The sequence below is a fragment of the Anguilla rostrata genome, chromosome 13, assembly GCF_018555375.3.
Source record: "Anguilla rostrata isolate EN2019 chromosome 13, ASM1855537v3, whole genome shotgun sequence".
In the NCBI taxonomy this organism is placed as follows: domain Eukaryota; kingdom Metazoa; phylum Chordata; class Actinopteri; order Anguilliformes; family Anguillidae; genus Anguilla; species Anguilla rostrata.
In genome coordinates this window covers 16,945,764-16,968,097 of record NC_057945.1, presented here as the reverse complement: position 1 = coordinate 16,968,097, position 22,334 = coordinate 16,945,764, and the positions used below count along the sequence as shown (strand labels likewise).

Genomic DNA, 22,334 nt, shown 5'->3' with positions numbered 1-22,334 from the left:
CACTATATACATCCACCCACACACCCACATGCCCCCTATGTACATCCACCCACACACCCACATGCCCACTATGTACATCCACCAACAACTCACCCACATGCCCACTATATACATCCACCCACACACCCACAAAAAAAACCCACTCATATTTCCACTCATACACCTACTATAAACACCCACTCATACATCCACTGTAAATACCCATGCATATTTCCACTCAAGACCCATTCTTAACAACACTGTAGATACAGATCCATTGTCACACCCCTTGTAAATAACAACTCATTTCCCATGTAAACACACAATATGTAACTCCACTCCCCAACTCACCGCTGCCTTCAACTCAAACACCTACGGTAAATACTCACTCATATGACCACTATATACACTGTATGTGCTCACACACCAGAAATTGCAGACATGCTCTTCAGCGATGGCACAAGTATATTTATCTGCACATTGTTTTTTTATATTAGCATTTTTTTTTCTTCCAAAAATATATCTATTATAAGAAAAGTTTCATAAGGTGAAATATACTTCGCTAAATTAATAAATCTACATAGCGATTCAATCTGTGGAAGACTTTTGTTGCTTTACATTATCTCCAAAATTCAAACCAAACATTCAAACTTTCATTTTATGTCTTGGGTTTTCCCTTCTATTATCTACAATGAAAAACACATCACATCATTCCAAGGAGCAGCTCTCGGTGAAAAATAATCATGTGACACAACTCTTTGAACCTTGTCATGTGAATCAGGTCACTGAGAAGGCTGAGTCTAAATCATCAAAACCAAATGACCTGTCAAGCAAACTGTAAATTCCTTTCTCATGTTTTACTGCACCTCATTTTGAACTGTAATAAAGACACAAACAGAACGTGTGAGACATGTATATAATTTTAGATAAACTGTGTAATACTTTCAAATTCAAAAGCATCTGTTCACATTTCATAAAACATGAACATATTTAATGTCAAAATACATACCACTTAACACATAATATCACACAAACTGCAACTGCATGTATAAAAATTCAAGGACAAAAAATGTGAATCCTTTTCTGAACCCTCCCCCCCCCACCTCTTTAATATCTTTTGAAAAATCAAGGTACTTCACGACCCAAAAAGCATTAAGTACAGATAAACAAAGATTTTCTTTTGTCAAAATATAACATTATGGACTCTTGGTTGGTTCATCCAGCAAAAGCAGTGGCTGTTGTTACAGTAATGCTCCAAATGGTCTAGAATTCAGTCTTCACCATCCTCATGCTGACTGTCCCACAGGGAGGAAGCATAAATTGGCCTTAGCCTTTCCCAGGGAGGGAGGGCTGCCATTGTCAGGCTATTCACAGCCTCATTGCATTATAGCACCTCCTCTGGTCAGTGAGGTGCCTGCAGTCTGCCAGAACCAGCGACTCCTGGGTCTAACTCATCAAGTGGAGAACGCCTGCTGGCTGCATGTGTTTCAGAGAGAGCACTCTTCCGAAATGAAGGATCTGAAATATGACTTTGAATTCAAAATTGGGAAGGACAGAGATAAAAAAGGATTAATAATTAGCAAAGAAATAGGATTTATGACTAAGTGATCAAGCACAGTCCGGGTTCTGTACCAGTCTGTAGAGCTCATCCAAACACATTGGAATGAGTCAGCCATTGCTTTGACAGAATGAGTCAGCCAGCGACACCTACAATTTACAAGCTGCATAAAATAAAATGCACAAATGAATTATGGTATCCCACTTTGCTTCAGTAAGATACATTTGCAGCTCTAGGAAATCTCAGCCAAGAATGACCCATAATAAGCCAGCAGGAGCTCTTAGAAATAAAACGTATTTAGCAAGTAGCTATTTTTCGTCTTCAGGCAGCAATGGGCAGATAGAACTAGCATTTCAATGGCCTTTGAACGCTAAACTCTGCATTACTTAAATTTACAAAAGCCTGGACAGCACAGCAGGGTAGCTGTGACCCAGTTACTGCAGTTACACATCAGTGTGAGGGAGGCTGGGAGCTGTAGTCTCTCCATGTTTTAGACAGAGAAGGAGGAGGTCACATGTCAAAGAGCTCTGCCTCCTTCTCCTTCCAGAAGGAGAAGCTGCGGTCGATGTACCGGCAGATCTCCTCGTTGCTGAACTCTCCGAGCTCAGAGATCACCTGAATGGAGTCCTTACGGGTCATTTGGAGGGGAGTCTGCTCCTCCCATGAACCCTCTGCTGTTTCCTCTTCCAGCAGGGGGGTGAGGTCACACAAGCTGTTTTTCCTATCCTGTATGGGGGCGGAGTAGCTTACACTCTCTATACTTTGTAGTACGGGGGCAGGGACAGGGTCACAATGGCTACCATTGCTGTCCTGTATGAGGGGAGGGGTGGGGGCAGGGACAGATACACTTTCCTTCATGTCCTGTGTGGAGGGGTTCCAGCCCTCATCAGGAATGGGGGCAGGGTCACAGCTCTCCTTCCCGTTCGGTGAACTGCCAGGGGCGGGGCCAGGCTGTGTTGCGGGAGGGTCCGGGGCCATCATCAGCAGTTCCTGAGGCAGCGCCCCATCCGGCTCTTCGGCGGGTTCCCCAAAGTACCTCCGCTTTATGTCCTCAAAGCCGTCGGCCCAGTCCCGCCTCCCGGCCTCCAGCTCCTCCATAACCTCGCGGTGGAACTGGCGGATGAGCTCCCAGCTGTGGGTGCCCAGGCGGTCGAACATCTCGAAGCACAGCAGGTGCCTGAACCTGCGCTCGCTCCGCGTCATGCTCATCTCCAGCAGCTGGAAGTAGCCCAGCATGAAGAGGTCGAGGGTCAGGCCGTCGTAGGCCACGGGCATGCCGTTGATGTGCGGCAGGAAGTGCTGGGGCCAGTAAATGATCTGGGCGCGGCTGAGGCGGCGGATCTGCCTGCTGGGCACCTGGCTGAAGATCGCCCTCCAGTGGCAGATCAGGTTCCCCACCACCTGCTTCTCCTTCATCAGGTAGATCAGCTGGTCGTCCTCGCTCTGCAGGCTGCCTTCCCCGCCGCTGCCGGTGCTGCCCTGTCTCCTGGGCGACCGCGGCCGGACGGCGCCGGCGAAGGTGTATTTCCTCCAGTGCTCCAAGAACAGGAAGACGATTCGCTCCTTCCTGAGGTCCGTCCACTCCTGCATGTAGCTGAGGTCTGTCTGCACCTCCAGGCTGCGTGTGGGCTGGTCGGGGCGACACAGGGGGTCTGTGGGCTGGGTCTGGGAGTGCTGGTCCAGCTCGGGCTGGGCCAGGTGTGCCGATGATGCCCCGTTGAGAGGAGCGTAAGGGGGTGCGGTCACGGCCTCTCCGTTGAAGGCCGCACCCGTAGCGTCCGACGGCGGAGGTCCGCTCGTGTCGGACCAGTGGATGTCCTCTGTGGAGGAGATGAATTCCTCCTCTAAGATAGGCTCTGACCTGTGGCCCGTGGGCTCGCTTCCCACAGGCAGGGACCGCTTGCGTTTGTAAACCCTGCTGGCGCTGTCCTCGGACTTGGGCTGGCTCTGCAGCTCGTAGTTGGCCTTCAGGTTCTTGACGGACACGCCGCACTGCTTGATCTCCCTCTCCACTTCCTCCCTGGTGGAGAACGACTGGGATCGTCCGATGTTCGCGGGGGCGGTGGCTGGGGGCGGGGCCGGGGCGGCGGGGGCCGTCCTCGGGTCCCTGCGCTCCTCCCGTATGTACCCGGAGTACACCAGGTCCAGGATGTCTATCTCCTTGCCCCCCAGGGTGGCCAGCAGGATGGCCATGTTCTTCAGCAGGGTGGAGATCTTGCTGCACCACTCGGGCAGGTCCTCCGCCTGCCCGTGGACCTGCCGGGGGTTGACGGAGAAGTGCTGGCGGTGGCTGAGCGCGGCGGAGACGGGCAGCAGCTGCGTCAGCTCCCGCTCCAGCTGCTCCAGCTCCTTCTCCACCGCCTGCACCTTGTGCATCACCTGCAGGTTCTCAATCTGCCGCTCGATGCGGACGAGGTCCGCCTCCGTCATCAGCTCCCCGAAAGGGCCCAGGATGGCGTTGTGGGTGTGCGAGTAGTGCCAGTCCTGGGGCTGGCTGTACCCCTGGGCAGATAACTACACCAGGGGTCAAACAGAAGAAGAGAAGCATGGCCCTCAGGGCACTGACCGCTGGACAGCTTCACTGCACACTGGTTCTGTATTTACATGCAGTCAGTGGTGTAATGGTGGGCTGGTCAGAGCCGGGCTGAATGGCAGAGTGTAGAGCACAGTGTAGTGCAGGAGATGCAGCAGAGCAGAGAAACGCTTGGAGATTTGGCCTCAAATCCACAATCTGTGTGTTTTTGTTGAGCATTGACAGACAGGGAATTCAATTCCTTTGATAAAATGTTATGGTGGAAAAACAGAATATGTTCAAGCCCTGTTTAGATGATCTGTCAGCACAAATTGAAATTGTCTAGCAGATTGAGATTTGCAGACACCAAACCAAGAGGAGAAGATCAAAAAAGATCAGAAAGATGAAAAAAACAAGAATCGAAGACCTTCACAACTGACAGTCAGCCATTTGGAAATATTAGTACTGCCCCACAAATCAAAGACATTGCACAACACCACTGAGTCAGCATGTAGCACTTTAGAGCTACAGTGTACAGTCACCAGGAAATAGCCTCTTCCATAGAGTTGAACAGCACCTCCATCGGTATATCAAAAACCATATACCAGTGCAGCCAATTGTGCTGGGGCAAAGAGGCTAATACTGGGATCTACACTGCTCTCTGTAAGTATCCATGACAACGCACATTAGCAAAGCTTTCTCAAAATGCAATCCCACACAAAACACATGCACTGAAGTCTACTTCTGGATATTATCATTTTCTTTCCTATTTATTTACCTATGTGGGTAGAAGCAAGTTACACTCCCATTTCATGTAGTTAAGACAAACAAGTCCTATTGCTGTTTGCGTTCATTTTAGATGGAAATTGTAGTCATATTTTGGCAAATCAAAACACGGTTCTGGTTCGGAGAAGTAGCGTTCATTCCTGTTTATGCAGCCAGTGTGTTTGAATATGGAATTTGGTTTAGAACTTGGTTTGGGTCATACTGGATTTACTGTGCAGAATATGTGATATATTTGTATATAGTTAATGCTCAATTAATTAGAATGAGTTTGAATTGTATGTGTGTGTATGTTTGTGTAATTGAGGGTAATATTAAACATTAAACCAGTTGCTGCTCCAACTTCATATTCTTCATATACCTGCTGTCTTTACATACCGTATTTCCAAAAATAAGAGAACTCATGCAAAAAAGAAACAGAAGTAAACACACATGCACATGCACACACACACACACCCACACACACACAAACATACAGACAGAATCCTCAAACCCGTGCAGCACCCTTTGACCCAACGTACCTTGCGTTTAAGATCCTCCTCCTCCTGCATCTTCACCTGCAGCTTACGCACCATGACCTGGCGCTTCCACTCTGGGATGGCCACGCCCTGCTCGTCGTGGGTGGGGACCAGGGCTTCCACGTCCACCAGGCTGCCCCGCCGCATGTGCCCCAAATCCACGCTGCCGTTGACCGCGTGGGGAACCTGGTCGCAGCCGCCTGCGGGCGGGAGTTTGTGGGCGGAGCCGCCAGCCGGGCCAGGCGGGGGGGCTGACGCTGGCAAAGGGGAGGCGAGGGGAAGGGGCGCGGGAGGTGGGGAAGGAGGCCGTGACAGTGGAGCTGCAGGCGGAGGCAAAGGGGCCTCCACCTGGAAAAGAGGACAAAGCATTTTCATCAGGGATGCCACTCCCACTGTGATGTCACTGTGCATTTTACCACCTGTTTTACCACCTTACCACCTGTAAGATAACATTATATACGGACATCTACATTTCTCCCTCTCTGTCTCTCTCTCTCTCTCTCTCTCACACATACACACTCAACACACGTATACACACCCCAAATATAACTGTTTAAATGTCATTGCATCTCATATATAGCATGGTAGTCTGACCTACATGCACTACATTTTGCATAAACCCTATTTTTCCACACAAGCCCCAGGGGCCACCTTTAAAATATTGTTCATAAAAGGAACAGGATTAAGAAACGAAATAGACATGTAAACACCGCCTACGCTGTTCCCTGTGCTGCTCCCTGTGCTGCTGCTGTTGCTGTTGTGTCCAGTAATGTATCCTTTGCTGTGAGGAGTTGGTTTCAGGCTCTTCCCTGCTTTGATCTCTGCCAGCAGCTCCGCATTGTCACCAGTTGGGGACATCATGTTGAATGACTTTGTGCCTGCAGTAACCACACACAGTGATTCATTGTTGGGAAAAAAATTTCGCTAGGATACTTAGAAGTGATTCAATATAGAACATACTCCTTGAAAATGGTTACCTGTCTTGGTTGATGGTTGATATCAACATTAAAAAAAAAAAACTTCAAAGCGCTCTTCTTTAGAAAATGTATTAAATTCCTTTATTAGATATGACTTTAGTCCAATATCTACAACATGAAGCGTGTTTGATTTAAATAACTCATTTAACGTTGTTAAAAATCAAACGATTGATATTAATAGACTAAATCGTCAGAGCCGTTAATGCAACAGTTATAAATACATTAACCAATAATTAAATAATTAAAAGTACAAATGTTGTTCAATTTCAGTTAATTTATATAGGCTATATTTTAATATCAATGTCATTATAAAGTTCGACTACTCTTTCCTTAACCCTGCAGATCCCATTTTATAGATCTCAGAACCGCATTCGAATTCATATATACATTTAAAAATCGTATCTTTTTTGCAACCAAAAAAACCTGACACCGGAAAAATAATGAACAGCCTTTATGAAGAACATCCATTGCTCAGTTTTGAACAAAATTATAGATCACCAGCGGGGGGTGGTATATTCGAAGTTGAAATGGAGAGCAGAAAGATGGCGCCTTGGTTTAAAATTGCTCCTCCATCGGACTCAGACGAAGGCCTACATTCTCTCAATTTAGGGTGGTGTGCGCTTTTGAAAACGTATATAAAAATGCATGACTGTGTCTGTGAACACCGACATCGGTCGAGTCCGTTGGCTAAGGATAAACGAATTATTCGGCTCAAGTGCACTGAGAAAACCGACCCTTCGCCGTTTTTAAGGTAGGCAAGCATTTTTTACTTGAAGAGTTGTTGCTGCTTCGTCACTGGTTCATTACTTTTAACTCATGGTCCAAAAAAAAAAAAACAACAATCACAATCTGATTTGCGTTGCTTTTTGTCAAAACCATAAAGATGGAGGGCAGAGAAACTCATGCATGCATGCTGAGGTCTGGTTGGTGCTACAGTTTTGTTTCCTGTTTATTTGTAGCTTCGATATTGAGGTTGAATTCTGCAACTGTGTCTTTTATTTTTCCTTATGGGGTCATTGCATTGCTTGGCTGCTGTTTTAAGTTTGGTTCTCAGCTAGCTCTAGCTAGTTGGCAGGAAAGGTTAGACTACTTTCTTTATGGCAGCTCTCTGGTAATTGAGTATGTTCACAGCACTGCAGAAGCGGATCTGTCTAGTCACTGTTCATTCATCAGCTGATGCATACTGAGCTAAGACAACCTTGTTTTGCAGGAGATGCCTTCCATGAGATCAGATGGGCAGATAATGGCCATTATGGCATAACAGATAATAAATATGATCTCATGTTTTTCTTGACATCTCAAAGGGTCAACAAGATCTCACTAACACTGGCCACCAGCAATATCCCAACAGTATGTCGTTTGCTAAACATTATGTATCGGATTGTCAGACTATTCTAATGTCAGAAAGGGGAACATCTATAGCAAATGTAATGGACTGTATCTTTGCTTTTGAGCCAACTGGAGCATGACATAGGCCTATATTGTACTTTGTATCATTATCTTGATGTTGTGGCTTGTCATGCCTCCTAGTTTGACTAGGTCAGAGAGTTACATAATGAGTATTGTACCTTATTGGACCTGTGTTTTGTAGTTGTTCCAGTGACCTTCGGTATGCACTTATTGTACGTTGCTTTGGATAAAAGTGTCTGCCAAATAAATGTAATGTAACATACGAAGGGTCATTTGGCAGTCTGGTGTTTGGCGTCCTGACTAGAAAGTGCAGTTATGTTAATGGGCAGAGCTGTGCTGCTGGCGTCATTGTTTGTAAGGACACACTGACGTTGGCACAACAGTCCTTCCATTGCACATGGAAGACCTTGAGTCTAAATATGCCATGTGGTACTGATCAGTATCCTGACTGAGAGATGGTAAGAGCTCAATGTATAACATTTAGGCAGCATGTAAAAATAAGTTTTTGCAGGAACCAGCAATGTCATTATACCATTGTGCGGAAAGTATCGTTTTTTCTGGTGAATTTTCCCACACAGTAGTAAACACAATGGCAATGTAAATACCTACTCAGTGCAATCAATGGTAACTACAACTCTACAGATGAAGGGCAAAATTCAGAAAAAGATCCAATGCCTGATGGCACAAACAGAAGTGATCACATTTCTAAAACAGAAGAAATACACAAAACCTTCACAGTACTCACTTCTCTTTGGTCTGCTTATGCCCTCTGGACAGAGCCGTAGAGAGCAGGACAGACAGGGAGACAGAGCACGGCAGCGTTGGAAAAGAGGGATGGTGGCAGGCAGAGATGAGCGAGAGAGGGAGAGGGGTATGGTGATGAACGGGTGAGAGAGGAACGAAAGACACAAGGGTTAGAAAAAGAAGAAAACACTTTGGTGATGCGGAGAAGTAATATGTAGAAGTGCAAGGTTTAGTGAAAGGTTCACAATAGATGGTAGAAAGATTTATTGTGCTTTTAGAAAGGTGCTTGACTGTTCACTTTAATTTAAAGCTGGAGTACTGTAACCTAAACCTAAGGCTTCCTTCATGACCACAAAGACCAGTATCATGAAGGAAAGATAATATACATGAGAGAGAAAACGTGAGACCTGATCGTACAGCATTTAAATTGTGATACAAACAGTTAAAAAAAAAAGTTAAAGTTCAACCCCTTCCTTAAAAAAATTCTTCATTTGGAATGAGAAAATATTCTAATTTTATACACATGCAACTTTTTAAATAACATTTACTTGAAACCAAACAGAAAAATGGTATAAATGTAGAATGATATAAATTTTGCCATGCAGATTTTCATGATTGTGTTATGCTGATCATGTCAGGCCTACATGATCTGACTTGTGGGATGGTTTTCTCCTAGCGTCTAACCAGTCATGGTTAGAATTGACCTTGGACATGAAGAAAAAAACCTGTAACCCTGAGAACTGGATTTTTTGGTGTGTGTGTGTATGTAAGCATGCATGTCTGTGTGTGTGTGTGTGTGTGTGTGTGTGTGTGTATGCATGCGTGCGTGTGTGTACGTGTACGTGTACGTGTGTTTTAATAATTACTGCCCTCTTCCTTCTTGAAGTCTCTGAGTTATAGATAAGAGAGTCTGTCAGGTGACTGCAATCTGAAGTACAGTGCAGACTGCCCACACCCTGTTTCTTCTGGCATGGTTACATCACCGGTCCAAAGAGTAATTCCCTAAAAAGGCTAATGGCTATACCTGTTTCCACGGTAACAGTACCCAACTACACAACATTAATGTGTAATCAGGCACAGGGAGGACGGCCATGTCTGTTTCTCTGCCCTAGTTGCTGTGAGGTGCAGAGAATGCCTGAGTTCTCCGAACCCCTTGGAAAACCAATAGGCCTAAATTAGCTAAATTTAATTAATATGAATTAGCTAGCAACTCCTTATCAGTTCAGATTTAAAAATTTTTTTAAAGATTTTTTATTCATTGAACTGAATAATTTTCTAACCCAAGGTTCAATGTAAGTACAGGTGGAGCTTGTGAATGGAATTGTTTCTGAATCAATCACTCTACCAGCAGCTGTTTTGCAATAATATGCTACATTTTCCCCGATTATGAAATTATAAGAAACACCCCAGTATCCTCCTCAGGATTCAAAACTACCTGTGAGGGAAGGTGGTCTGTGTCTTCAACGAAATCTAACTTTCAGGGTGATTATTAAATGAGCCACTAATCCATGAAAAAGCAGTTTTTTGCAGTGGTATTGGTTTATTGTTGCCTTATTCTTTGCAGTAAAGTAAAAAGAACCAATTAAATCTGCCAATTGCCTTTTTGCAGAGTCAGTAAAAGGTGACATTGAGACACACCACATATACACGGTCTGCAAGGACTTGCTGGCATTGACTGAGCTGTATGTCGGATTGGTGATCAAACTGAGACAGAGTTCCAAATTAAGTGATATTTCTCTCCAGAGATGAGGCGCTGGGAAACGTGTCCACATTATTAGGGAAATATGTACATCGAACCCTCATTAGACATTTGTAAAAGTTTCTGAGGACTTGCTGTCTTTCAGTGGCAGCTATGGAGACATTTAGGGTTTTTATTTCCTATGGCAACACTGCGCTCAAAGAACAAAGTACGGCACAATATAAAAACTGATATATATCTTTATTATTGCGAGTAAACTCTATAAAATTGAACTGTTCACATGCACATCCTCTAGAAACATAACGTCACCGAACAAGCTGCTTTGTTTCCTGAACTGTATTTCCTTGCTCTAGACCACATAGGCGAGGAAGAGAGAATAAGGAAAAAGGCGTGCTCACTTCCTGAAGAGGAGGATGGTCGGCGATGTTCGGTGTTCTTTGGGGGCGGAGTTTCTGGGGGCAGCGGTGGTGGTGGTGGTGGTGGTGGTGGAGGTGGAGGTGGAGGGGGAGGGGGATTGGTGGAGGGGAGGGGAGGTGGCGGAGGTGGTGGAGGGTGCTGTCCCTCCACTGGCCCATTATCTAGAGCGGGGGGACTGTCCGCTGGCTCCTCCAACAGTTCAGAACCCTGGGGACAAATAAACATTCTTTCAGTCCCAAATCCTCATTACCTCACACCACATAGAGTACCACACACTGTATGGACCATCACTGCACATCGAAAACCAACCTGTAACCTCATATCGAACCACTCAAAGCTACCATGTACCTGAAAGAATCATATACCATACACAGAACATCTCTCTCTCTCTCTCTCACACACACACGCACCACACACCACCTGCGCGCACACACACACACACCACGCACACACACACATACACCACATGTGCGGCACACACACACACGGTTTCATGCCTGAAAAGCCAGCATTTGATAAAAATGAAGCTATAAACTAAAATATCAACAGCTATGCTGATGTTCAGTCATTCGTATAATGATGTTCGTACGATTTTAAATATATATTTAATCATGCCATTAATTAGTTTGTTTTCTGAGTGTCGGAGTGCCAGCCCGCTGTATCCCGTTGTAAACCAGGTGAAGTTACACCCGGTGTATATCGTCCACATTAATTTTTCATTGGAAGGTCGCTTCCTAGTTCCTACAGCACAGCAGTATCCGTTCTGCGCTGTAGGTGCCTGTGGCCTGTCGCTGTGCGCTGGTGCTCAGGGCCGGTCGGCTCACCTGCTCGTTGGGCACCATGGCTCTGGCCCCGCCGTGCTCGGCTGGGTCGCTGCCCAGGGCCTTGTAGTAGTCCCCAGTGCTGGGCTGCTTGTTGAAGTTGCGGGACTTCCTGTTCGAGTCGGCCCTTCGCAGCCTGTCTGGATTGTTTCTCGGAGTCTGTTTATTCCAGAGAGAAACGGAACACGGTGTGCAGTTAATACCATTTATGCCTCAGACGTTGCGTTAATGCAGGATCGTGCATTTTCTACACAGAAAAAAAGCCAAAATGCAGAATAAAATACATCACTTTCTACAAACACAGATATTCCTAGGTCTTTTTTTTTTGAGATTGCAAAGGCGATGACACAAACTTGAACCACAACAAAATAATTGCTCCTGTTTCTTCGAGCCAATCATCTTTTGGTGTCTGACATTTGTGTTGTTTATTGATCATAATATTTACACAGCAGTTGATAGCATTGTGAGATTCAAAAATAAAGCGCTTAATTTGAATAGAACAGTCGAAAATGAGATGTCACGCTCCGGATAGCTTGCTCAACATGAGTAAATTAAAACATAAATCACTCCTAGGGTTTTTAAATATTATTAGTCTATGTGGGAGAAATTTTCTTTGCTCAGAACGCCAAAAAATAATTTGTCGCTTATTTCATCCCACTAATCCTGCTACTTCATCCGGCTTCTCTTACAAGTGTCACAATAATTTTATGATTGACGAACATTCATTGTGTTGTTATTGTGGGTTAGCATATTATGGCAAAAAAAGTTATTTTTACCAGAATGCAAGTGAACTACTGTAAAACACAGATTTAGAAATTTCTTTCAAGCATTCCATTTGCTAGGGTGACCTCTGTGCCTTTGTTAAAAAACCTTTATGACACAGTCAGAAATGGTCTTTTTACCATTGATCTTTGCTACAAACAAGCTGGGTTCTGGTGAACATCAGAAGGTGTGCCTGTATTTGTGGCCTGAAACCTCAAATTTTAAATTTGACTAGATTTTAGAGTTGTCTGAAAGGACACAGCTGGCATTGTTCTGCCGGGGGTTTAAAGGGTGTAAGTTAGGGTTAGGGTTAGGTTGGGTTAGGTTGGGTTAGGTTAGGTTAGGGTTTAAAGGGTGTAAGTTAAGGGTTAGGGTTAGGGTTAGGGTTAGGTTAGGTTAGGGTTTAAAGGGTGTAAGTTAGGGTTAGGGTTAGGGTTAGGGTTAGGGTTAGGGTTAGGTTAGGTTAGGTTAGGGTTTAAAGGGTGTAAGTTAAGGTTAGGGTTAGGGTTAGGGTTAGGTTAGGTTAGGTTAGGGTTTAAAGGGTGTAAGTTAAGGGTTAGGGTTAGGTTAGGTTAGGTTAGGGTTTAAAGGGTGTAAGTTAAGGGTTAGGGTTAGGGTTAGGGTTAGGTTGGGTTAGGTTAGGTTAGGGTTTAAAGGGTGTAAGTTAAGGGTTAGGTTGGGTTAGGTTAGGTTAGGGTTTAAAGGGTGTAAGTTAAGGGTTAGGTTGGGTTAGGTTAGGTTAGGGTTTAAAGGGTGTAAGTTAAGGGTTAGGTTGGGTTAGGTTAGGTTAGGGTTTAAAGGGTGTAAGTTAAGGGTTGGTTGGGTTAGGTTAGGTAGGCTTTAAAGGGTTAAGTTAAGGGTTAAGTTGTGGTTAGTTAGGTTAGGGTTTAAAGGGTGTAAGTTAAGGGTTAGGTTGGGTTAGGTTGGTTAGGGTTTAAAGGGTGTAAGTTAAGGGTTAGGTTGGGTTAGGTTAGGTTAGGGTTTAAAGGGTGTAAGTTAAGCTCTTCCCATTGACCTGCTCGGCTCCCACAGGCTACCAGTCTTTGAAGTGAGAGATGTGCCTTTCTCTCTCTCACTCTCATACATCTGTCTGAAAATTCATGAAGATTTCCGGGAGTCGAAGCAAGAATTGATAAGGTCCGGGTAACGTAGCTGAGAGAATACTCAGAAAACTCGGCCAACTGCGTCAGTATCGCTGAATTTCAACTACCCGCGGCTTCAGTAGAGACTGCATCCAAATACAATTTACAGTTCAGTCATTTTTAGTCACATACAGACTGTGTTCTCTACTGTCTGTATTACACAAGAAAGCATATCATTAACCCTGTATCTGGAACAGGGACATTGACTGCAAAACAGACCACACCTTCCAAAACAGACCTTACCCTCCAAAGCAGACCACACTCTCCAAAGCAGACCACACCCTCCAAAGCAGACCGCATTCTCAATCCTCATTTTGTAGTAGAGGACACATCCCCAGTACAGCCCTCATCCATAAAAACACAGGTGTAATGAGACTGGCCATTCAGCCCTCAGACTCATCACTTTGCCTTTCTAGAGTGCATCTAACAGTGTCAAACATCGGGATGGACACTCCAAAGATTCTCTTAGGAGTCCTGGAAGACTATTCCATGCATTAACTGCCTGGGTGAAAATGTATCGCAAACAGGCAGTGACATTGCTGACAATTGGCAAACTGCATTTTAAAATGTTTTCCTCTTTTTGAAGTTTGAAGCTTGAAATGTAGCTCATTCCTCTAGTGATTCTTCCCTACATGCTCACACCCCTACACTTTGGTGTTCAACATTAAAGTGACCTACTTTCAATTATGAGCTACCTTTTGCTAATACTTAGCATTTATTTTTTCACCTTTTTGTTTTTAGTTACAATGCATGTGATGTTTAGTACTACAGCCCACCAGGTCCAAACCGGCTCTGCTTACTATAACCCCCAGTTCTTTATTATGAACACTTTGAACTGAATCCCACAAGTAATTGACCACATAAAATAACACAAAAAATCTGAGAGAAGTAAAATAATGAACCCAACTCCTCATCACTATTTGTACTATTTGAGTACATAAAATAGTGAAAACTTACTATAAATAAATAAAAACATTTGTGTTAAGGCTTTGGTAGAATAATCCCTTTGAACTAGCTTACCTTGAGCACCCTCCCCTTCAGTGTACAAAATGCGGAAAATCGAAAGGCTTGAGGAACATTCCTGGGTTCCTGCTGTTTACGTGCAGGGCCACAGATGCGTCCCAGGCAGGAAGGGCGAACATCGTGGCTGGGCTCCCCTGATCTCTGCCTGTGCCCGGTCCCCGCAGCCCGCCTCCCAGAGCCTCCCGTCACCCGAGCCCTGCCCCCGGTGTCCGTGTCACCGCAGCCGGCCTCTCACCTTACCCCCTGCCCAGCAGAGCCGACCTATCGCAGCGCGGCGGCGCGACGTCACCGCCCGCCGCCCGCCCAATCACGGAGCAGGAAACCCTGCTGCCTCGCACGAGAGGCCCGTCGTCCAAAACTGGGTGAAACATGGCTGACCGATCTCCGGTCTCACGGGCTCAGAGATTACCTCTCCCTCGGCAAAGATGACAACGGCGCGTGCGCTCGTGTGTCTGTGCAAGCGCCTGCGTGTGTGTGCACATTACATAAACTGCAGAGGAATCTGTGTACATGCATGCATGTTGCCCTCGGTAAAAATATTAACACAGCAATGTGCGTGTACGTGAAAATCAAGAGAAATTTGTGTGTGAGTGTATGTACAGTACTGTGAAAAAGTGTGCCCTCACCTGTTAATAATTTCTTGGCACTTTTGCAAAATAGTCGTAACTTTTCCATTATATGCTCAACAATAAGGTTATTTAAGGAAGTTTTAATAGTTACTGAAAATTTGGGGGGGAGGACTTTCAATATCCTGTGTCTAGAACGAGTGTGTGTGTGTGTTCGCGTACGTGTGCAAGCGTGTGTGTGCGTGGGCATGTCCGCGTACGTGTGCATGTGTGTGGGCGTGGGCGTGTCCGCATACGTGTGTGTGCGTGGGCGTGTTCGCGTGTGTGTGCATGCGTGTGTGTGTGTGTGCGCGGGCGTGTCCGCGTACATGTGCATGCGTGTGTGCGTGCGTGTGTCCACGTGTGTGTGTGGGCGTGTGGGCGTGGGCGTGTTCGCGTGTTAACTCACGTCCTTCTCCACGTGCCGCAGGTTGCTCTTCACCTGCAGGTAGATCTCGGCGGAGGCCTGGTCCGCGGGGGCGCTGGGCGCGGTGTAACTGGGCGGGGGAGGGGGGTGCCCCTGGGTGTCGGGCGGGGGAGGGGGCGGGGGAGGAGGGAAGGCCGGAGGGGGGGGAGGGGAAGGGGAAGCGCAGTTTCCCTCGTCCTTCCTCTGTGCTGCAGTCGCCAGGTCCGGGTTCAGCAGGTCCATGTAGGAGTCCATGTCTGTGCGCGTCGGGTCTGTGCAGCAAAGACCACAAACACAGGGGCAGTGTTTATCAGAACCAAGACTGCTCACTCCCTACCACCTGCACTGGATCAGGAAACTTGTATTTCCCAATGCAGGGATGTTTGTGACGAACGCTGTAAAACGCTGACCCATGTGGTTGCCTGCAGGTGGCGCTGTGCTCCTCCTCGCATTGGAAGAGCTGCAGGAGTCGTAGTTGGCAGGTGGGGAAGAGACGCCTGAATCGGGCTGTTTGCACTCCTGTTCTGCTGAGGGGTCCCGCGACAGCACACGGTGCCCCACGCTCTGGAAACACACGCACGCACGCACGCACGCACACACACATACGCGCACACGCACGCACGCACACACACACAGGCGCACGCACACAGGCGCACACACACACAGGCGTACACACATACGCACACACACACACACACACACACAGGCGCGCACACACACACACACACAGGCGCGCACACACACAGGCGTACACACATACGCGCACACGCACACACACAGGCGTACACACATGCACAGGTGTACACACATATGCACACACGCACGCACACAGGCATACACACACGCGCACACGCACGCACACACACACACACAGGCGTACGCACACATGGCACATGCACACAACAGGAGACACTAATCAGAGCAAAATTCTAAAATATGTGAAAAGAAAAAAAATCACTGACAGCTTGGCCTCTTCTCTTTAATGCTGAATGTTTTTGATGTCATCTTGTAAGTCATACCAATTACCAGCTCTGGCATCGGCTTGGGGGTAGAAATCTAAGATCATAAGAGTTCTGCTGTTTTAACTGGCACGGGAGCAGACGTGGAGGCGGTGTCAGTGGCTGTTAATGTCTGATACCAAGTGCCTCCTGTGAAGGAAAGATCTGAGCTGATCAGATCAGTCCCTCTGGTCAAGGTGACAGTTGGCCTGATTTAGTGATGGCCCCCCCGTCCCTCCGCGTCCTGCCGGAATAGGATTACGTCTGACAGGCGGCGAGAGCAGGAGTGTGTGCCTGTGTGGGTGTGTTAACGTGTGTGTGTGTGTACTGCATGGCTGTTACTGTGAATCACAACATTAGGCATAGTGAGGACACAGCCTAGAGAGCTCTGCTCTCTGTTTAATCAGAGGGGCTAAGTCCTCACAACTTCAGCTTTTCAAACACAATCCCCTCTGAGCAGCCCATGCACCCGAAACAGAGTATAGCACCAGCATCTTCTGCCCTCTCATCTGTGATCAATTCACAGCTCATGTCCAGTGTACAACAGCTGCTACACACATGATGGGGGTTAAACCACAACTCCAGTTGGTCCAGCTGGGTCGTACAGAAAGCCTCCCTCAGTCCCACAAGATAACAAAGAGCAGCTTCACAGTGAACATCATCTGGACTTGTGCTAATAAAGTTATGGAGCCAACACAGAAACAGAAAGCACACAACACATACTAAACCTATAGAACATGGCAGGCATATCTATGTGCTGAGCACACAGACACCTACACCATTTCCGTTTAGCAAGGAGCACAAATTCATCCAGTGAACACTGGCACCACACGGCAGCCAGCTGTTATATTTCATAAAGCAGTGCTTTGGCATGTTTTTCAAAAAACACATATGAGAGGGGCTGGTAGGGTGGCACTGAGAAGGGCCAGCAGGGTGGCAGTGGGAGGGGACGGCAGGTTGGCAGTGGGAGGGGACGGCAGGTTGGCAGTGGGAGGGGACGGCAGGTTGGCAGTGGGAGGGGACGGCAGGTTGGCAGTGGGAGGGGACGGCAGGGTGGCAGTGGGAGGGGACGGCAGGTTGGCAGTGGGAGGGGTCGGCAGGTTGGCAGTGGGAGGGGTCAGCAGGGTGGCGGGGGGGGTGGCAGGCTGGCAGTGGGAGGGGTCAGCAGGTTGGCAGTGGGAGGGGATGGCAGGTTGGCAGTGGGAGGGGTCAGCAGGTTGGCAGTAGGAGGGGCCAGCAGGTTTGCAGTGGGAGGGGACAGCAGGGTGGCAGAGGCGGGGGATGGCAGGTTGGCAGTGGGAGGGGAAGGCAGGTTGGCAGAAGGAGGGGCCAGCAGGTTTGCAGTAGGAGGGGACAGCAGGGTGGCAGTGTTTGGGGGCTAAAGGGCAGAGGGGGCAGGGGTGAGCTGCCTGAGGACCTCACCATGTTCTCCACAGTACGTAGATATTTGGCACACTGCGCGTGTCCGTTGTACTCAGCCAGGTCTGCCGCTGTGAAGCCGTCCTTGTCCCGCAGCCCGAGATCGACCCCGTTCACCACGAGGATCTGGCAGCACTGCGCGTGGAGAGCAGTCATTGGATCAGTGCTGCACTCAATAAACACACTAATTCTGCAGTGGAAGTGCTGCTTGACTGAATGCCCAGGTGCTAAATCCTTCCTTTATGCTCGACAGTGCACTTGTCTTCATTGTGCAAAGCCAGTTAGTACAAGGTGATATAAATAATGTAGAAGCTCCCTAACTGCTACACAGTAAACTGCGTACATGCACGCTTGCACACACACACACACACACACACACACACACACACACACACACACACACACACACACACACACACACACACACACACGTCCCTTGTTCATCAGCTCGTATAAAATCTCATCATTCCTTTGGCTGGCAGTCTGTTCCTTTCAATGTCCTAATACAGCTGTTATATACATATAGTGGTGCCATTTGTAGCTCTGCAGACGTTTTCTCTCAAAGTAATTTGAATTACTAATTTGAATTTGAATCCAGCTTCCTCCCACATTTGGGATGCCCAGTTGCACCTGTAGGCCCAGCCCACTGTCTCCACTAGGACTGTCACTTTTTTGTTTGATAGTTTAAATCTCAGGAAAATTAAAAACTTGAAAATATGTAATTAAGGTTTTAAACTTTAAAATCCTGTTGTCTAGGCAAAATAAGCCCAGCTGTGCTTTGTGCTCACGTGTTGCACTCATGGTGGAACTCAGTATCAAAGAGGCCGATAAACAACAAGCTTTGTTATCGTTTTGTCTGGTGGGTACACCGTTAGGTAGCCTAAAAATAAAGTTCATGCTATCCTTCTTGCTGCTGTAGGCTATACATTCCAAATGGAGGAGCCAAGAAAAATAGTAACTCCACCACACATCAGGAGCACCATTTGGAAATATTACAGATTCTGTGCCATTGGAGACAAAATAATAACCAAGTAGAAGGTTGCGTGCAAGATATGCAAACAGTAACTGCCCTGCTAACCCTCCAAAGGCTGACACCTTTTTCCTCTCCAAAAGAGATTGGTCAGTTCAATTTAGTTTAAGTAAGCCATGCCATTGTTGAGAATTAATGACTCATTATTGAATTAATTAAATTAATTTTTTATGAGTCATTTTATTACTGTGAATGGCATCATTGGCATTGTCATGATCTTCCCTGGTTTTATTTTAATAAAATTCACACGCCACCGTAAAATTAGATGTGGGGGGGGGGGGGAATTGGTGGGGAAATCCATTATGGGAACATCTGAGGGAACAATGGGCTGGGGGAACAGAGGTACACCCCCATCTCCGCCGTGCCTGCAGTGTCTCCACAGGGCTTGCAGTGTCAGTAATGTTTGAACCCTGTAGTGATTTAACCCACACAGCAGTGTGTGGTACTAGAACGATTCTGAGCTAGCACATGTAGGTACAGCCCGCAGCTTTGGAAATCAGAACGCATTCCATCAATAATCCTATTACTGTAATGCAAAACCCCACATTGCCAGTGGAGGAAAACTGTCGCCGTGGTTTTTAGCCCTCAGTAGAAAAGGCTGGCCTGAGGATAAAACGTTCTTAACGTCCTCTTAGTAAAACGTGACACCGCCACCAGTGTACAAACTACTGCTTCTGGGTCAGTGACATAATGTGGAAATTCATCACTGAATGTCTGTGTTTATGTGGGCTCACAATAAATTCAGGGGCTTCAACCATTTTACAGTACAGAACTGTCAAGTGGTCTAATTGAAGATAAATTCAAACCCTAAATTATGAATGAATCATTCTTCCATACTTTTGTGAGGGTATAACTATATGCTACAGTAGGGTTGAGAGTGCTGGATTAGTCTCTGAATCCCTCAAATTTACCTGCTGAGGGAACCAGTTGGGTGAAGCTTCCCCAGGTCACTTCTCTTCTCTAATTCTCTTCTGGAGAGTTTTTGGCCATTTTGTTTTTTGACTTTTGGCTCCATGATATGTATGACTGCCTCACAGCGCTAAAACACTTTACTGCATCACTGCACTGCTCTACAGATGCTGTCCAGCACCACGGCACTAAAACGCTTTACTGCATCACTGCACTGAGGTACAGACACTGCACTGCGTCACAGCACTAAAACGCTTTACTGCATCACTGCACTGAGGTACAGACACTGCACTGCGTCACAGCACTAAACGCTTTACTGCATCACTGCACTGAGGTACAGACACTGCACTGCGTCACAGCACTAAAACGCTTTACTGCATCACTGCACTGAGGTACAGACACTGCACTGCGTCACAGCACTAAAACGCTTTACTGCATCACTGCACTGAGGTACAGACACTGCACTGCGTCACAGCACTAAAACGCTTTACTGCATCACTGCACTGAGGTACAGACACTGCACTGCGTCACAGCACTAAAACGCTTTACTGCATCACTGCACTGAGGTACAGACACTGCACTGCGTCACAGCACTAAAACTGTCCAGGTTTTGTGAGGCGCCAGTGCTCCCCCAGAGGGGAGGAGCCTCCCAACAGGGCCACACACACCTCCAGCTCGCCGTTCTCCGCAGCGTCGTGCAGGGGGGTCCCGCCCCAGCAGTCGGGGGCGATCTCGCTCCCGTGGAGCAGGAGCCAGCTCAGGACCTTGGCGTGGCCGCGACTGGCGGCGAAGTGCATGGCCGTGGCGCCGTCGCCGTCCCGGTCCGACAGACCGACCTCCGTGAAGCTCACCTGCAGAGAGACCGATCCGAGAGCGCACATCAGCAAGCATCCATGTTTTCGCTTTAACCGCTGCTTTACAGCTTTACGCTTACACAGAAGTGTTCCATCGCAGATGACAGGGTCAGAGGGTCAGGACTGGAGGTCCTGAGGTGGAACCATGTAAGCCATCCTAGATTGGAGAGTCTGCTCGGTAACTGAGCCTGTCCGCCGGTAGTCCTGTTACTAATGGCCGGCATTATCGGAGGGGACGTCACCTGACCTGAACTGGGAATCATCCCCCCGACTCATGGAGTTTCCAGAGGACAAGAGGCCGTTGCTATGGCCACACAGCACGCGATGACACGACGCGCTCACCAGCCAGACGATGACCATCGTGTGTCCCATCTGGGCGGCGGCGTGCAGGGGAGTCATTCCGTCATTGGCTCTGATCCGAGGCTCCGCCCCACAGTCCTTCACCAGGTACTGGACCACCTCCAGGTGGCCCTCCTGACTGGCCAAATAAACGGGCGTGGCACCATTTTTTGTTTGGGTGTTGACCACACTGAAATGCGAAGCACAAACGGAAAACTGAAGGCTCGATACTGCGGGAAAGTACCTGCATGGTAATAGACTCATGCTGACATGTCATTCATACATCTGTGTAGTCCTTACAGGACATCTCTGCAGTTAATCCCCAGATTGAACACAAGAGTCCTGATGATAATCAGCAGGTAGTGAATGTTCATCAGGACAGACCGTGCGGAAGTGCCTGAATCATTTATGAGTGCATCTAGGCTGAGGTCTCTCCTGTACAAACAAGGCCTAGAGAGTGGGGCACAAGATACTATGGTAACACAAACACAGGCACACACACTGACACCCCCCCACCTGACTCACCCAAACACTCTTACATGCATGGAAGACGCACTGCCAAACAGTCGGTGGTTGGGGTGACAGAAACAGATAGGCGTACCTTCGGGGTTTGCTTTTGCTGGTCAAAGCGGTATTTTTCTGACTGCACCTTGCCCAACAGTCGTTTTCAGTTACAAGTGTAATGAGTTACAATGAAATAACCTTAATTATTAAAAAATAATAATTAAAGTTGCCGCTCCAGTAGGCTGCCTGCTAAAGCCTGACGTTGTTTCAGTGGCTCTTCCTGTTTGAATAATTCAGACCTTAAATAATAAGCTTTACCTCAACAGAAATTTAAGAGGAGCAACAACACGTGTGGGTAGCACTGCGATGAACATAATCCAGAGACCTGGCCATCACTGCACTGTTACGCACTCTCATGCCTACCATCACACCAAATTATATTTCACATCTTCAAAAAAATAAATAAACAGAACAATACCTACATTTTATAATGTATAATAATGCACACCAAAAGGCTTTCTATTAGTTAATGAAGAGTGCTGTTATATCATGTATATCATGACATAACCACGTGATACAACCTTATTCTGTACATCCTCTAAATAAGGATGGCTGAAAAAAAAGTATAACATGGAAAATTATTTGGTCCATATTGAGAAAATTCTCTAAATTGAGGGAATCGTTACAGAGGGAACAAACACTTGAGTCAGTCCTTCACACAAACATTAATTATGTTTGGGATCACAGATAATTGTAGTTATCTGGTTATGGAAAAGCACACAATCCCAGGCAGCCAATGAGGAGCTGACTTGTACAGGAGAGTAAATGTAAATCTCTTGATGTCTTAGGTTAAACATCTTCTGCAGAGAGTCTGCTGTAAGCAGACTGTAGAAAATTCCTGCAGAGTGGCTGCGATTGGTGGACT

The 22,334-nt window shown here is 46.9% G+C and overlaps 2 protein-coding genes across 3 annotated transcripts in view; one reads left to right on the top strand and one right to left on the bottom strand.

Annotated features, from left to right (window-relative positions):
* Positions 1 to 896: 896 nt before the first annotated feature.
* LOC135237488 (espin-like protein) lies at positions 897 to 21,346 on the bottom strand. 2 transcript variants are annotated; one of them, XM_064304648.1, is made up of 11 exons: positions 20,909 to 21,345; positions 20,381 to 20,563; positions 17,777 to 17,908; positions 15,767 to 15,920; positions 15,360 to 15,628; positions 11,422 to 11,577; positions 10,579 to 10,804; positions 8,483 to 8,506; positions 6,068 to 6,228; positions 5,354 to 5,698; positions 897 to 4,051 (listed from the first exon to the last, which is right to left on the bottom strand). In XM_064304648.1, the coding sequence occupies exons 1-11, from the start codon at positions 21,167 to 21,169 to the stop codon at positions 2,048 to 2,050; spliced, it is 3,915 nt and encodes a 1,304-aa protein (XP_064160718.1). In that variant the 5' UTR covers positions 21,170 to 21,345; the 3' UTR covers positions 897 to 2,047. The 2 variants fall into 2 exon arrangements, with proteins under 2 accessions (XP_064160718.1, XP_064160719.1); XM_064304649.1 differs by lacking the exon at positions 8,483 to 8,506 and having other exon boundaries at positions 20,909 to 21,346.
* LOC135237493 (MICOS complex subunit mic25a-like) overlaps positions 6,944 to 22,334 on the top strand; it is a 124,344-nt gene continuing 108,953 nt past the window's right edge. The window contains exon 1 of the mRNA XM_064304657.1: positions 6,944 to 7,078. The gene's annotated coding sequence lies outside the window, so the exon portion shown is untranslated. The remainder of the gene's footprint in view (positions 7,079 to 22,334) is intronic.